The sequence below is a fragment of the Nanorana parkeri genome, unplaced genomic scaffold, assembly GCF_000935625.1.
Source record: "Nanorana parkeri isolate BGI_ZX_2015 unplaced genomic scaffold, ASM93562v1 scaffold180, whole genome shotgun sequence".
NCBI lineage: Eukaryota > Metazoa > Chordata > Amphibia > Anura > Dicroglossidae > Nanorana > Nanorana parkeri.
Window position 1 is genome coordinate 2,531,433 of NW_017306448.1, and position 16,579 is coordinate 2,548,011.

Consider the following 16,579-nt stretch of genomic DNA (forward strand, 5'->3'; position numbering starts at 1 on the left):
CATGCAGACATACACACATCCACTTACTTAGGCCAAATTAGACATTTGGTTAGGAGCAAGTTGACCTACCAGCATGTTTTTGGAGTGTGGGAGTAGACGGGAGTACCTGAGGAAAACACAAGTACAAGGGAGAACATGCAAACTCCATGCAGATTGTGTCCTGACGAGTATTTAAACCTAGGACCCCCAGTGCTGCTAACCACTAAGGGTTCTTAAACTCTTTACCATTCTAGCCCCACTAATGGATTGCCCAATACGTTCCCATACCCCCTTCTCCAGACTGTTGATATACTCATTCTTCACCATTCCTGTAAGTTACCAGTAGGACTTCGATGGATGTCAATAGCTTGGGTTAACGTAACATATGGATTGCAATGTTATTTAAAGAAAAACACTCATGGTGTGTGTTAGGACTAGATGGAGGGAACTATCTAACTCCAACCAAGCCAACATATCAATTGGCAATACTGGGAAGCGGGAAGACATTCATGTTGAGTGCCCTCACCTCTTATTGATTAGCAACCTTGTTGTATCAGTCCATATTGATGATGGTTAATAATCTAATGATTAGATTATTAGCTTCTAATTTACCATTAGTTTTTTTTATATTTAGATATACAGTAACATACACCTCCATTAAGAACCCCTGTTTTTGGGCCCTTTTGTGCAAAAACAACAGCAGCACGTGTGGTTTCATGCATTGACACCTGCTGCATTAGGCAGCCCATTTACAATGAATAGGCTGCAGTGCACCTCAATATATGAAATATAGATGCTGTCTGCATTCTTTTCACAGTGCAGCATACACGTGCATTATACAATACAGCCGTACATTTTAGGGCACATGTATTTTGGAGGCGCATTGGGTTGACTTTAGCAATGAATGGCACCTCAGTGCACAAATAAATGCAACATCCCATCTTGTCGTCTTCAGAGAGAACTTGGAGCAATGATTACTAATGCAACATTCCATCTTGTCTTCCTGAGAGAGAACTGGGAACAATGATTACTAATGGCACTGCAGTACACAAATAAATGCAACATCCCATCTTGTCATCCTCAGAGAGAACTGGGAACAATGCTTACTAATTACAATCAGCACAGGCAGAGGGCACACAAATTTATTAGTTCACAGGATTAATATGTTTTTTTTAGCACACTTGTGAATGGGGCCGATTGGGTGAGTCTCACGAATTGCTGCAGGCAGTGCTATCCAAAGCAAGGAAATCTGACAGTGGCCACAGCAGTTCATGGGCATTAGCATGTCTGCATTTTTACACAGAGCAACACACCTAATTGCATGTCACTGCACCTGGTATAGAGTTGAATGAAGTGTCTTTATGTCAAATTTCAATAAAGTTTAGAAAAAAAGAGCGAAAAAGATGTAACGGCTCAATGCGGTGTAGCAATACATCACAAACTAGCTATCACGTGTTTTAGTGTGCTGGTTAATGTGAACGAGGCCAAACTGAGGTTGAACTGATGCCATTGACACAAACCCATCAACACAACAAGCAGCAAAAATGAGACAGCATGATGCTTTCGGCAGATGTTGCCCAGTGCCAAGCGCAGCCATTGATGTGAATGGGACCGTGTCACAACTGTGCGCCAAACGCTTGGCATGTGGATATGGCGTGGTAGTAAAATGGCCTGTGGGAGTAAAAGAAAACAGGCTTTCAGGAGGTAGCAGTGTCACCTCCTGAACACCTAGAGATCTGCTGCTCTACCACCCTCTGAAAACGATCCACCACAAATTGCTTTTCAGAGGAGCGGTAAAGTCTGCCGCTCATGTGAACGAGGCCTTAAAGTGACATTAAACCCTCAGATTTTTTAACATAAACCAATACTGTAATGTGCGCCTTACTGTAATCCATGGTTGTTTCCCTTCTCTTTGCTGCTCTTCCTTTTATATCCTTCTCTCTTCTCATGCTTGGGGACTTCCCTTTGCAGCTCAGGGCCTCTTCCTGTAGTGCTGGCTCAGGTTACAAACCTATACACAGACACCATATATCCATTCCTGAGACAAGGCAGTCTGCTGCAAAACAGAAGTTCTGCCCAGCATGAGAAGACATGAGGATTTAAAAGGAAGAGCAGCGAAGAGAAGGGAAACTACCATAGATTACAGTATGGCACACATTACAGTATTGTTTTATGTTAAAGAATCTGAGGGTTTAATGTCACTTAAAGTCTAGATAAAGTGTTCATAGTCAGTTGGTAATGGTTAGGTTAAGTACAATAGTTCTGGTTGATGGATAGAGTTATAGGTTAGGGAGGATGGGGGCTTACAGTAAAATGTAATTTTTGAGGTGTTGAAAAGCCTGCACCTAAATGTACTGAACTGGGTTGCTGACGATTTAAAGTAATCTATCATGGAGAGCTTGTATGTCATTTATCAGACTTTGCTTGGGTTAGCACCTCATTCTCTGGCCTCTACTGCAGCTGTTAGGAATTATAATTCTTTAGTATCTCTGATAGTCTTCAGAAACACCAGCTTGCACACAGTGAGCCTCATTAATCAAAGTGTTTGAATCATGAACTGCTTTGTGCCCATAACCATCACTTCTTTCTTTCTTCCATTCCGCTCTGAGGGAAATGAAGGCGGTAATCTGATTGCCCGCTATTGGCAAGGTAGACTGTTCTTCCTTCAGATACCTTGATAAATAGGGCCACTGACACCTAAACATGCAAAGGATTTTCTCAAAGGCACACTCTGGTCAGCACTGCACTTGCCGGGTAAAGTAGCAGGCCCCTCTAATGCCCCTCTTCAGCTGCACATCCTTACCTTTCCTTCTCACCCTCACTTCTCTGTTCATCTACCAAGAGCACAGAGAAACAACACGGTATAAGCTTTAAAGCTTACACAAGGGCATACAAAATAAGTACCCGTGCAGTGGGGCTACCCCAGCACTACGAGGTTCAAGTGCACATTTTTTGCGCAGTGCGATCGAACGCCAGCGTTCCGTTCCACTGCAAACGCAAAAAATAGGGCTTGCCCACATGGGCGTGGAAGCGGTGCCATTGAATTCAATGCACCGCCACACTCCCTCCGGCCCCCAAATGCAAGGGGGGATTCTCAGCGATCGCAGTGCGTTCCAGCAGATACCTCTCTGGAACGCACACGCTTTCGGTGTGAACAAGCCCTTAACGAGCTCCAGTTGGAGCTTACACAGCACTGAAGATTCCCTTTACCCCGCAGTGACAGGCAATGACAATCACCAGTGTTGTTGCATGGAGTGAGATACATGTTATTCCTTACCCGGCAGCGGCAGGCATTTTGTTTGCTCCCAGTGGATGAACAGAGCAAAAGAATGATGAGTGCTCTGTTATTTTTATATTTATTTATTACAGGTATTGATGTAGGGCTGACAATTTACACAGTGCACATTTACTTAAGTCCCTGCCCTCAAGGAGCTTACAATCCAAGGTCCCTGTCTCACATGCATACATACGAAGGCTGATTTAGACAGGAGCCAATTAACCTTCCAACATGTCTTTAGAGCGTGGGTGGAAACCGAAGTTCCCGGAGAAAGCCACGCAAGCACAGGGAGAACATGCAAACTCCTTGCAGATAGTGTCTTGTTAGGTAGGAGACAATAAAGCAAACCTGTTGTTTGTACTGAGTAGGCAAAGGATAGTTTTGCACTAAAGAGACCCTGTCACCAACTTAAAAATTGCATGTAAAAGCCTGGAAAATCAAGTATTTTAAATGCTTACTTGCAGTGTTTTCCCTCCCATAAATTATTTATTTACTTGCAAAATGTGCTAGCAATTTATCTTTTCAGGAAAGTAAATTCTTTAGCACAGCCTTATCCCACCTGGAAGGTCACAGTTTTCTCTTCTTTTGGGAGTGTCTAACTCTCTGTGCTGTGCTAGCTCCTCCACCCCTCACCTCCTTGCATACATTTTAATGTAGCAGCTGGAAGGAGTGACAGGGGAAAGTAGACCCTTACCCCCTTTCACCACTGAAGATGGCAGCATCTAGCAGGAGTCTCGGAGCATTCAGATGTCTACTCATGGGAGGCTTTTACAGGTGAGTAACATAAAATACATGAAATGCACATCATTTTAATCTTATTTATGGGAAGCTTGTAGATGGAATTAATGGTCTCTTTAAAACCCATGGATAACATTATTTACATCTTTTACAAGTAGATACAAAAATGGATTGCAAAAACATGATATACCTTTTAAATAGTTACCAGTTATTGACAAGTCCTTCCTGATAACAGAACCCAGTGTCAGTGGCACCATATACTGCTCCCCGTTGTTTGCTGCGCCCTCTAAACACACCATGTGTGGGACACTGCCGGGTCCATAAACTGTTTCTGTTACAAAGCAACTGTTTGTTTTTTTTATTCTTCAGAATGTGCCAAATTCTGTTTTTAGCTGTTTGAACTCTAAATCCAATATTCCTCTGTGTGTTCTACATTATTTTTGTCATAACATGTCTGAATTTAGCCAAATTAGTTTACTAATTGTTTGTACTTGGCTATTTTTTACTGGGGAATTTATCACTTTCAAGTGAATTTAAAAATAAACACAACTCTTCTATTTTATACACAGTGACATTAAAAATGTTAAAGGAGAACTATGGGGTCAGGGCTTTTCCCCATAGTTCTCCTTAGGGTAACGGGAGGACACAAAAAGCTTAAAGTGGCACTAAACTCAGGAGGTGAATCTTAAAAATACATTCAATTTCCTTAGCTATTAACAAAAATGTATCTTATTTGTGTATCACTTGGCTGTAGATCCTGAAATCATCTCTGAATTGGTGCTGACACTGTCCTTCCTTCTGGGGTGTGGCTACTTTTGTTCCCCATGGTCCCTGTGTGTGTTGTATAGTAGTCACTGCTCCAAGCTCACTCTTATGATGGACTACAATCTTATGTTGAGTTTACTAATTTGCAGTGAGATTGTAGTCCATCACGGTAGCAAGCTTGGTACCCTTCCATTTGCACTACCGCTACTGGAACCTAGTGCTCAGTCAGCCTTCTATTTGAGACTTAAGTCCATGGGCTTGTAAAATCTGGCACTTTATTTAAAAAACAAAAGCAAACAAACAAGCAAGCAGTTAAGCAGCTTTTTTTATAATTGCTTTTACTTCCATTTTAAACTAGAACTCTGGATAAATTAAAAGAAAAAAAGAATGCCCCCCAAAGTAATTCAGCTCAGCCACCATGTGCACCAGTCTTATGGACTCAATGATGCTGGAACTTCCTTTGAGCCCAGGCTGTTATGAGCACGACTCTGGGGGGTGTGCCATCACTCTGGCATGGGCTCAGAATACTACTGCACTAAATGGCACGCACACATCATTAAGTGTGCTGCCTAGTCCAGGATTTAAAATTGCCCACTGTCATAGAAGAGGAAGAACCGTTGACCGAGCCGGATTAAGAGCATCATGGGCCTGGTGCTGTTGGTCGATTGGAGGGGAAGCAGTAGAGGGGGCTCTCTAACTAGGAGGCCGCTCGCTTCTCTCTGGGGCCCAGCGGGGCCACAGTGAGCGGCCGCCTAATATACCTGATTAGAGAGCCGCCTGTGCCTCTGCCTGATTGTGTTCAGCCCGGCCGACCCTGATTGCCATTGGTGGGCCTGGAGGTGGAGCTCTGGTAGCCTCTATGTTAATCTGGCCCTGCCCTTAAGGTCACTAGATCAGCCAGGAGACCCTTGAAATATAAATTTAAAAAAAATATATATATATGTATATATAAGTGTAGGGGTGGTGTTTTACACAAAGGCTGGAGTTCTGCTTTAGAATATGCATCATGATGCCTCCAATGATTGGGCAGAATTGTTCGACATTATGGTTGGTTGGTTGGTTGGTATGACGGACAGAATATAGTCTGTGATTTTATCATGTGTGTTTTTGTTTTCAGGCTGAACTTGGCAAGGAGATCCATGCTCTGTCCTGTGCTGGCAAGCCCTTGGCCTCATGGACTGCACAGCGGGGGGCACAGGAATGCCGAGAAGCATGCGGAGGTCATGGCTTTCTAGCTAGTAAGTGACCAGAAAGAGGATTACTGTCAAAAGCATGATGATTAGATCTCAGACCGCTGTTCTATGTCCAGCCAATGATTACCCACCATCTAGAAAAATTCCAAGAAAATAATAGGGATTAATAAACCTGTTTCCCGAAAGTCAGGTCTGGCTGATAGCTGACTGATAAGACAAATATTTTTTTTCCATTGCAAACAATTTCCAGTTACTGACTATTGCTGCAGGGAGTAAGGAAAATGAAAACATCTGTCTTGTTGAATTAGTTTGAAATGTCTATTACAGTTTTCACCAGATGTGTTTGTGCTGTTATTGTTTTGAAATTGGCATTTTAGGCTAAATACAGGTTTGTGCTCCATATTTGGAATACTTATTTCCCATGCTCCTCCGCTCTCTAGTGGCCATAATGTGGCATTTTCTGAATGTTACATTCGACCTGAAAAATAAAATACTAATAACATTCGTTTTTGCTTCCATTCGGACAGTATGATAGTTAACAGAGATCCGCAGGGTGAATGGCTCTGCAAATTATTTATAAATACACCCCTTAAAGTCTTACCTTCTTTGCTTATGCATTTGTCACTGACACTATTTTTGACTACTCTTTTTCTTTCTTTCTGCCGATCTTAACTTGCATTAAATACATTTATGCAGAGCTGTAGCTAGCTCCTTTTGCGCCCAAGGCAAGAATAGACAATTGTGCCTAAACCCCCCCCCCATCAGATGTGTGATGTCACCCGACGCTGCGCACGAACAGGTAGAGATGTAAAGCACTTCCTGTTCATTCATAACTGGGGACGCATAGTACTATGTGTCCCCAGTTATTTACAAACACTGGAGTGATAGCTGAGGATTAGTAAATATCACAGATATTTACGGATCCTCCCGCTCTCCATCCTGACGCTGAAGCAAGCACGGGGGGGGCCTGTCACTTTTGAATGGCCGTGCGGTGAGGAGAGAGCCGCTGGCTGAAGCACTCCAATTCTCATCGGATTCTCGCTACCTCTGTCCATACAGGCGGGGGAGAGCAGCAGGGATCTGAGAAGAAGCTGGAGCCTGTCACCCCTCTTCTCCCTGCCGAGCCGCGGCTGTGTTGTCCGACTGGAGCCCCTATTTCCATGGCACCCTGTTCTGGCCATGGCAACGGGTGAGGGGGCACAGCCAGGCTGGTCCTAGGTTGCGCCCCCTCTCAGCTGCGCCTGAGGCGAGTGCCTCACTCGCCCCATGGTAGCTGCAGCCCTGCATTTATGAATAAGATAAGATAATTCAAAGTTTTTTTACAGCTGTTGAAATGTCCTGCATCCTGGGAAATTGTCAAAATTTATTAGCCCAGTGAACATGATCATCCCTGTGCACATACTGTATAACCAGTACAAATTTTGAATCTTTTCTCATGATAAATGTTTTTCACTCTCACAAATCTGTTTTATTACAGTGAACCGATTAGGTGACATCCGCAATGACAATGACCCAAACTGCACTTATGAAGGAGACAACAATGTCCTACTTCAACAAACCAGCAATTATTTACTGGGCCTTGTCCACTCCATACATGAAGGTACGTGTCTGAATTGTTGATGATGAAATAATTGTCTCCCATTCATTGTCATAAGCCGTGTGTCAGAGTGTTATATAAAGGCTATAGTCTTCCCCTCTAGAGCATGCCCCAGCATTTTCTTTACCCTGTTAAGTGCAGCATAAAACGACTTTTATTACTCCCTGTGACATCATCCTCATACTTAAAGCAGAACTCTGTGCAAATCAAATCTTAACCCTTTCAGTGAGGCTACCCCCGCACTGCAAGGATTAAGTGCTCATTTTGTCTAGGCAGCTATGAGGGTTATACTCACCCGAAACACGATCCAGGCTTACTCTTAGACCGCTCCCTTCAGCCTCGCTTCCCCTCCGCTCCAGCGAGTCATTAGGCCCAATACTGTGTATTGGACACCGAGGGACTGGAGCAGAGAAGGAGACAGGCTGTAGGGAGCAGTGTAAGAGCCTTTCAGGAATGGGGTTGTGATGAGTAACTTTGTTATTTTAGCTCCCTAGACAAAACAACCACTTAATCCTTGCAGAGCAGGGGGAGTCCCACTGCAAGAGTTAAGCCTTTATTTTATTTTTTATATTAGTTCTGCTTTAAAAATGTCTTGCAGGGGCAGCTGCCTGACGTAGGCAAGCCTCAGAGCTACATCTCCCAACGGCTTTTTCCATCAACAGTGTCTGGGTCAACACGAGAGAGTCAAGGCAGCAGCATTGTTTTGCTGAGAAAGAAATCATTGTTTGTATGTGGAGTGTGACAGATAGAGACGGGAGATAGGCAGAGTTCTGTAGTCCGCAGACAGGTAGGGCTGGCAACACTGGCTGTAATTATAGTGAAGAAAAGGCACTGTGTTGTTCGCGCAAGCAGAAAGTTCGGGACACACTGGATTTGTATCACATCAACAAGTGCTGTATTTTTCTGTGCTTGCAGTGTTTTTAAAGTGATAAAACTTGGAGAAATGTGAAGATATTGAAGAGATTTACTAAGTGCAGGCAGTCCCCGAGTTACAAACAAAATAGGGTCTGTAGGTTTGTTCTTAAGTTGAATTTGTATGTAAGTTGGAACAGGTACATTTTTTAAGTGTAACTCCAGACAAAAAAAACATTTTGTAGTTTAGGATAGCATAGGGAAGGGTTCACCCCCTGTAACACTTGTTTTGCTATCCTCTAAAAAAAACAAAAAAAATCAAATTTGCGTGGAGTTCTACTCTAAGTGCAACTTGGACAGATGTTTGTACAATTTCCTGTAATGTACAGTACCAGATCCGGTAGAAAAGGCAGGCACTCTTCGTCTGCACGTCTAACAACTTTCTGTAATGTACAGAGGGCACAGTACTACTAACCAGACCCACTCCTCGTCTAACAACTTCCTGTAATGTACAGGAGGTACAGTGCTACGAACCAAACCCAATCCTCGTCTAACAACTTCCTGTAATGTACAGTAGGCACAGTACTATGAACCAGACCCACACCCCATCTAACAACTTCCTGTAATGTACAGGAGGTACAGTACTACGAACCAGGCCCAATCCTTGTCTAACAACTTCCTGTAATGTACAGGAGGTACAGTACTGCAAACATTGGCACGAGCACAGTAGCATTACAACTAGTGGAACAGCCTGGGACCTCCGTTCGTAAGTACGAGTCGTACGTAGCTCGGATGTTCGTAACGCGCAGACTCCCTGTATACATATTTTAAATTTTTCCTGATATAACACTTGGTAACACAATGGTAACTTCTGTTGCTGTACTAGAGATGGTGGAAGGAGAAATTGGTGTTAAAGCCACATGAAAAGACTTCAATCACCTTCTTTCTCTAGCCGTCTCTTATAACAATAGGTTAACTTTTAAAATACAATAAATGTGTTTATAATAGGAAATATTAAATAAGGGGCCTACAATGTCAGCTTTACTTACAGTAATGTGTTTTCTATTTCTGTCTGAAGTCTGCAGCTTCCCACAGACTGCCTTAAAATCCAAAAATATAATTGAATTTATTGTATTAGATCCTTACATTGGTTACAACTGTAGTACTCATTGTTTATACATTTATGTTAACAGGTAACATTCCCTGTGAATCTCCTCTTGGATCTATACACTTCCTCAATGATTTTAAGACGATTCTGTCTCACAAGTTTACAGCACGCACAGCTAGGGAATGTCTGGATTGTGCAGGTAATTGCTTTATGCTGATTCTTTATTACTGTTGTAGTCTTAGATTGCATTTGCAACATCCAGTCTTTGTGCAGACTTTAGTTTAAATACACAGATTTGGGGTGACCCAGATGTGACTGTGATCATCAGTAATCAAAAACTGATATAGCTCTTATGTGTCATGTGATCGGAATGTTTACTATAGTCTACATCATACATCTCAATCAGTTTGCCATGGCATGGTGGCTTCTGGCTTCCTCAGGGGTTCCTCAAAAGTTTCACACAACAAATGATGCTACTCCAGGGAGGGTGGGAGCCATTCAGGAATTGATGGATGTTCGCCTCAGTCCAGTTCTGCTCTGCCTCCTGCTCTGTGCCATGCTGCTGCAGCTGTCTCCTGATGTGGTGGTAGGACTCTGATGTGAAGAGGGACTGAGGACTCTGATGTGAAGGGGTCTTCTGATGTGAAGGGGGAACTCTGATGTGAAGGGGGGACTCTGACATGAAAGGGGGACACTGATTTGAAGGTAAAGCACCTGATATGAAGGGGGGCTTATGATGTGAAAAAAGGGGTCTTTGATGATAGAGGGTGGCTCCTGATATTAAGCGGGGTTCCTAAAGTTAGAGGGGGGACTCTGATGTAAAAGGAGGGGGCTTCTTATGTAGAAGGAGGATTCTGATGTGCGAGACAGGGGGCTTTGATGTGAAAGGAGGGGACATCTTATGTAAAGGGAGGATTCTGATGTGAGAGGCAGGTGGCTTTGATGTGAAAGGAGGGGGCTCCCCACTTTTTTGTGTTTTTAATGGGATCCCCTCTTAAATTCCCTAGACCAAAATAAGCAGTGAACCCTATTAGATGTCTGTATAGCAGGCCTCTGCAAGCTTCTATTTCAGTTTCCAAGTGACAGGAAACTCTGTCCCCATAGAAAGACCAGACTGCGCTTTCTCTCACATTTAGATCTTTAACCATTTGATAGCAGAGACAGTGTTCAAATCTAGTTTACAACTGATAATAAGATCAGCCAGCACAGCACAGGCAGGGTTCATCATATTAATATTACATTGACCAGCCCCCCCCACCCTTGGAACCCAGAACAATTATCAGTACAGAGAAGAACGTTTCTCTCAGAATAGAGAATGTATTGTGCAAGCAACAATTAACAAATGCTATGTAAACCTGATCCCCGCTGCAGAAAACACAAGCAGTACCCTATTCCCTTCACCTGAATGAACTAATTTTATGTGTGTTCATGTCTACATAATTGCCCAATCTTTCCATAGGACTTGTTCAAGGCTACAGTACCGTGGTACCTCGGTTCACGAACGCTTCTGTTCGCGAACAATTCGGTTTGCGAATAGGAAGTTTGGCAAACTTTTGCTTCCATTTGCGAACTCCGCATCTGGTGACAAACACGACCGCAGCCATCTTCCCCACTCTGACACTTGTTTGCGGCTTGCTCTAGTCGAGATCGCGGTCTGATCACAGGTTTATTCGGTTCACGACAAATTTGGTTCGTGACCAGAATCGTGGAACGAATTAAGTTCGTGAACCGAGGTACCACTGTAATTGCTGTTTTGTCTTTTTTTGTCTGTGCCCTACTGCCAGGAGAGGAGGTAAAGTTCATAATTGATTGTAATTTGTGACTACAATAACCTAATCGGCGTTTTATAAATCGCCGGTTTGTTCATGTCTATTTCTGTTTTTTATTTTTATTCAATTAAAATGAATATATAGGCGGGGTGTAATGGAGTTTTTGGAAAGTCTTTCGCTTAGAAAATGCCACATGTCGGCCCTGATGTAATAAAGATGGTTATAGTTTCAGTTCTTCAGATGCTTGGCTAAAACATCTTCTACATATGCCGTCTGGGTGGTTTCTGGATTACAGAAGAAGTCTTGAAATAGTACAATTATTTTAAGCTTACACATCTAGTATTGTTTCCTTTTTACACTGTAAAGGTCATCGCTGCCAGAGAAGCTACTTTTATATCACAGAGTATTGTGTGAAGTTAAAGTAATATTAAACTCTCAAACCTCTTATTCAATAATGAATCCAGATCAAACAAATCTACATTGGCCAGCAAAGGATTTCTTTACATTTTTTGCCTAAACACTTACAGTCATCATGTTTCTGAACAGCTGGCTCCAACTCTCTCAGCTCGGCTTCCCTGAACTTCCTGTCTAAGGCAAGAGCACAAGGGATAGCACAGTCTCCAGCAGCTGTCCATCTACTAGCTTGAAGAAGGGAGGAGGGATTAAGTTGGAGCTGGGAAGTGACTTGCTTTGCCTCCATGGCAAGGATCAGCAGATATTATTTTAATAAAAGCTGCCAGTTTAAAAGGACTGAATATGACTAAAGCTTGTATGCGATTTTAGTGTGCTTACATACTGTGTATGTTTACTGTTGCATGCGTTGTCATGCACTTGGCTGCGTCTTCTGGTTAAGACAAAATGCTCAGACGTGAGAACATGGCTTGTAATGAGATCTATTCATACCAATGCATTGTTATGGTGCGTTAGAGGAAGAATAACTTTCTGTTGGTGCACATTTTCAGTTCAAGTCAATTCACTGGGGTCTTCGAAAATGCACCAAACGCCCCAGTAATGCATCACACATACAAATGCATTAACATGGATTTAATGTGGCCCTAGAATGTGATATATTTTCATGTAGTAGTATTAAACTCTCAAACATTTTTCAGTAATGAATTATTCAAATATACGTTGCCCAGCAAGCTTTTTCTCTACATTTTTACCCAAACACTGTCATCATGTTTCCAGACAGCTCCAACTCTCTCAGCTTCCCCGAACTTCATGTTGAGTACAAGATGACAAGGGTCAGAGCAGTCTCCAGCAGATGTCCATCTACCAGTTTCCAGAAGGGAGAAAATTGAAGGGTGGAGGGAAGTGTCTTGCCTTGCTGTGTCTGTGTATTTATGGAGACACACACATCTTACTAGCACACACAAGGGTGGCTCCATGGGACCTTGCAAGGGAAAGGAGCCACCCCAAATCAGGACCAGTGCTCAGGAGACCAGCTGATTCTGCAGGAACTAAAACTTTTAAACATGAAGAAGCAGCATTCATTGCAAGTGATTTCATTAGCATTTAAAATATTTAACATCACCTTAAAGAGGAACTTCACCCATATCTTAAAAATGACAACAAACACACATTTAGAAATGTTCAATAATGACAATCTACAAACACATACGTCAACATAATTGTCAGCTTTTTATTCTTTGCATACCTTATTTTTATCTTCCTCCCCATTCTTCTTATGGTGGCCATTTTTACTAAGGGCAGATTAATCCAACTACATTTACTTCCTGGAACTCTGGCACATGTGACTAGGATATGTGACCATAGACATCATCTCGGGGGGGGGGGGGGGGGGGCTTTGACTAGCAATGCACTGGTTATGTAACCTTCCCAGGATGCATCTCTTAGGCATGGGCTCCATCACTGATGACCAAGAGGTCCTGGAAGTGAAAGAGAAATATATTTATTTAACTAATAATTGTACGATTACTTCATATCAGCATGCAGAGCTGATTGGTAATGTGATTCAGGGGTGTGCGTCATTGCGTGTGCGCGTGACGTCACCTCACTTGCGCGCAATGATGTCATCTCGCATGCGCGGCCATCTGATTGACGCCTGCCGGCGGCCATCTTGGTGGTGGACGCTGGCAGAGAATGGAGGGGACATTCACCCGGCGGGATGAGGTATGCCGCTGGGTCCCCTCCTCTCTCCATGACCAAGTGCCCGACTTTTTAGAGGGGGTGAAAGCAAAATGACTGTCAGTCATTTTGCTGTCACCTGGGTGCGGGCCATAGCCCCGCTTGTGACACCACCAATGTGATTTTTTTAGTGAAAGGGGGTAAAGGTCTGCTTTAAGTTGGATTTCAACTTTCAGCTCACATTGCAAACTCAAATTACCTATATCTGAACTGAACAGTAATATTATGACTTTTAAAAAATTCAGAAGTGAACTAAGTGACTTCTTTTTCATATTTTCTAAGTTGCCGAATGTTACATATGTGTTAGCAAGCCAAGTATTATAGTATACAGTGTGTAAATTGGTTCCAGTTAGCTAACCTTAAATTGTTTTACATGAACTTTATACAGTCTTCCCATAGATTACAGCCTATCGCTTGCCTTTTCTAGCTGATCCAGGACATTCTTGTTCCTGTACACAGCAGTGTGCCCCGAATATTACATATGCTACTTCATTATCATATTAACAATCTTCCAGGGACACAAGGGACCACTGACAAGGGTAAATGATCCTCAATCCAGCTGTATTTTCTGGGTGGATCCACTGCGTCGTGTACCTCCAGAGTTCCCGAACAATGTGACCATTAACATAAGTATGTCTAGAATGTAGGTCAGTCTGATATAGCATGGAAAAGCCAAAGTCAACAATTCCCTGGTGACTCTTGAGGCTCAGCTGTTCGCTCCACACCCTGACCGTCTGGTCTATGAGGATGAAGAGTCTCCGACTCGTCAGCACCTTATCCGCTGCCACGGTTTGCGTTTCCTTCTCATGCCGGTCACACGTTGCTAGGCTTCATAAACAGACTTGTAACTTTAGGAGGATGATGAATTTCATTTAATTTGTTTATATTTGCAGACTTAGAATAGTATGAAGCTGCAGATTGAATTGTTTATACTGGAAATCTGCCATAATTTATATTCTTTTCGTACGCAGGTGGCAATATAAAGTTGCACCATATAGATTGTATTAAACTGTTGTGATCATGTGTTTTATTAAATGGTCACAATTAACAAAAGAACATATATTATTTACACAGTAGTATGGTCAAATTAACTTGTCTGCACGCATGCCTATAAAGATGTTTTTACTTTCTTCAACTTTTTTTTTACCCTAGAACACAGTCTTACTTCAGGGCTGGCTTAAAAGAAATGTCTACCTTTTGCCAAAAATGTAATAAAATAAATGCACACCAAAGAAAGATGCATTTATTTATTTTTTTATTTGTTTTTGCATAGTAGCCAGTAAAGCATTGCAACAGCGATCAGTGGATCGTGGGTGCAATGCTCTGGCTCCTGCAGACTCTTAGTCCTGTCCATGTCTGTCCATGTATTTGCCATTTGCTCTGATGAAGAGGGTTTTACCCTTTAAACACGTTAGCAAGGCTTATCTAGATTCCTTCGGCTCACTTTCTGGTGGTTTGACAGTCCATTCTCAAGTCGACCAATGCGATGTCCATTAGTCTGGCTGGTTGTCTTGAATGCTCATGTTACAGACAACATTTGTGAGTATTACTACGTTTCTATATGGACAAATACAACAATATTTCACGAGGAGAGGGCGCTGTTCTTTGTTTTCTTTTTCATGTGTGTACCTCAGTACGAACATGCAGTAACATGGATGGGAGGAAGTGTCAATGAACCACAAATGCAGTGATGTCACCGCAGTTGTATTCCATTGAAACTACACATCCCTCTGTCGCTGTGGCTGAAGGAACTTCTCTATTCACAGTTCCTGTGATAGGGTCCATGAATGGATGATGTGGCTGTGTGGGCAAGTAATTATTCTCGTTGCTTCAATTCATTGAGGTTTGTGGGCATTTGTTTATGCACAGCTTTCTTAAACCAGCAACATACACATTCATATTTGAGACATCCAGCCAGGGCCGGATTTATTCTCTGCCTCCCCAATGCCAGGTTCCTCAATGCGACCCCCCCCCCTGTATGCAGGCTGCAAAAACATGATCTCTGCATCATCGCCGAGATCACTTGTACAAAACAAGCGGCGGCTTCCCCGGTGTACATTTAGCTCTGCTTGCCCAAATGTAGAAAACAACTACCCACCCGGTACCCGGAACTGCATGTCCCGGGCGTCAGGAGATAGGAATTCCACACCCCTGCTGCCCTTCCACTCCCTGCTGCCCCAAGACCGGGCCTTGGTTGGCCTTGTAGGAAATCTGGCCCTGCATCCAGCTCTACCAATTGATACTACTGGATTGAGCCTCATCTAATGCTGATGTTCTAAGGTTCTATATTGTGATTTATGGTGTGAACATACCAACCAACCTGAAATAAAAATCAGATTCTGGCAACTCATGGCTAAGAAAACTGTTCCTTCTTTTAAGTTATACTGTGCCAGTGATCAACAGCCAATTTAGGATTTTCATATATGAAGTCCTAAAACATTATACAAAACAGTTGGGCCCTCTTGCAGAAACCATAATGGTATTGTAATATCTGGAGCTGCTTTCCAAATGATGTCCGCGTTCCGCAATATTATAACTGCATCTCCTCCTTGTATATCTCCAAGTAACCCGAATTAAGCCAAAGCTTTGTACATGGTGCTTTGAAGGAATGCGTTTTACAGCTTCATGCACACCAGACGTAGAAGGCTAAACGCTTTCTTAAAGTACTTGGGAAAATTACACATTTCTTTTTCAAGCAAAGTTTATTTGCAAACAATGTAAGTGAGGCAGGGCACAGCTGTGAGTCATGGGAACAACTGCAATGAATTAACACCAGATGTTCTTTATCTCCTAAGAAAATGTTTCAGTATTTTTCTTTCTCTTCCTGGAAGTTAATTGTAGATGTGCAGCCACCCCTGATGTGCTTGTTACATTTAGCAAGTCATGAACAACCTGTTAAGTTGGATTGAGCCATATTCGTAATGCTTTAATGAAGAGAGCTGCAAGAACCTTTAATTAAAATTGTCAGATTAAAGTTTATAGAGGGCGCTGTAAAGTCCCGACATATACTCCCCTGTTATATCATCAGCATTGTAATAGGAATACATAGTAGAGTTGTTTCTGATAATGCACTCAAAGCTTACTTGAAAAAATCCCTTTTATGTAGTGAGTGCTGCCTTCTGTCTGCCCATCACTTTCATCAACTTCCTGGAT

The 16,579-nt window shown here is 42.6% G+C and overlaps 1 protein-coding gene across 1 annotated transcript in view; it reads left to right on the top strand.

Moving 5' to 3' along the window:
* Positions 1–16,579, top strand: part of ACOX3 (acyl-CoA oxidase 3, pristanoyl) — an 82,231-nt gene that overhangs the window by 42,587 nt on the left and 23,065 nt on the right. Inside the window, exons 11-13 of the mRNA XM_018554975.1 lie at positions 5,877–5,997; positions 7,430–7,552; positions 9,595–9,708. Of these exons, the coding sequence (XP_018410477.1) occupies positions 5,877–5,997; positions 7,430–7,552; positions 9,595–9,708 (358 nt within the window). The remainder of the gene's footprint in view (positions 1–5,876; positions 5,998–7,429; positions 7,553–9,594; positions 9,709–16,579) is intronic.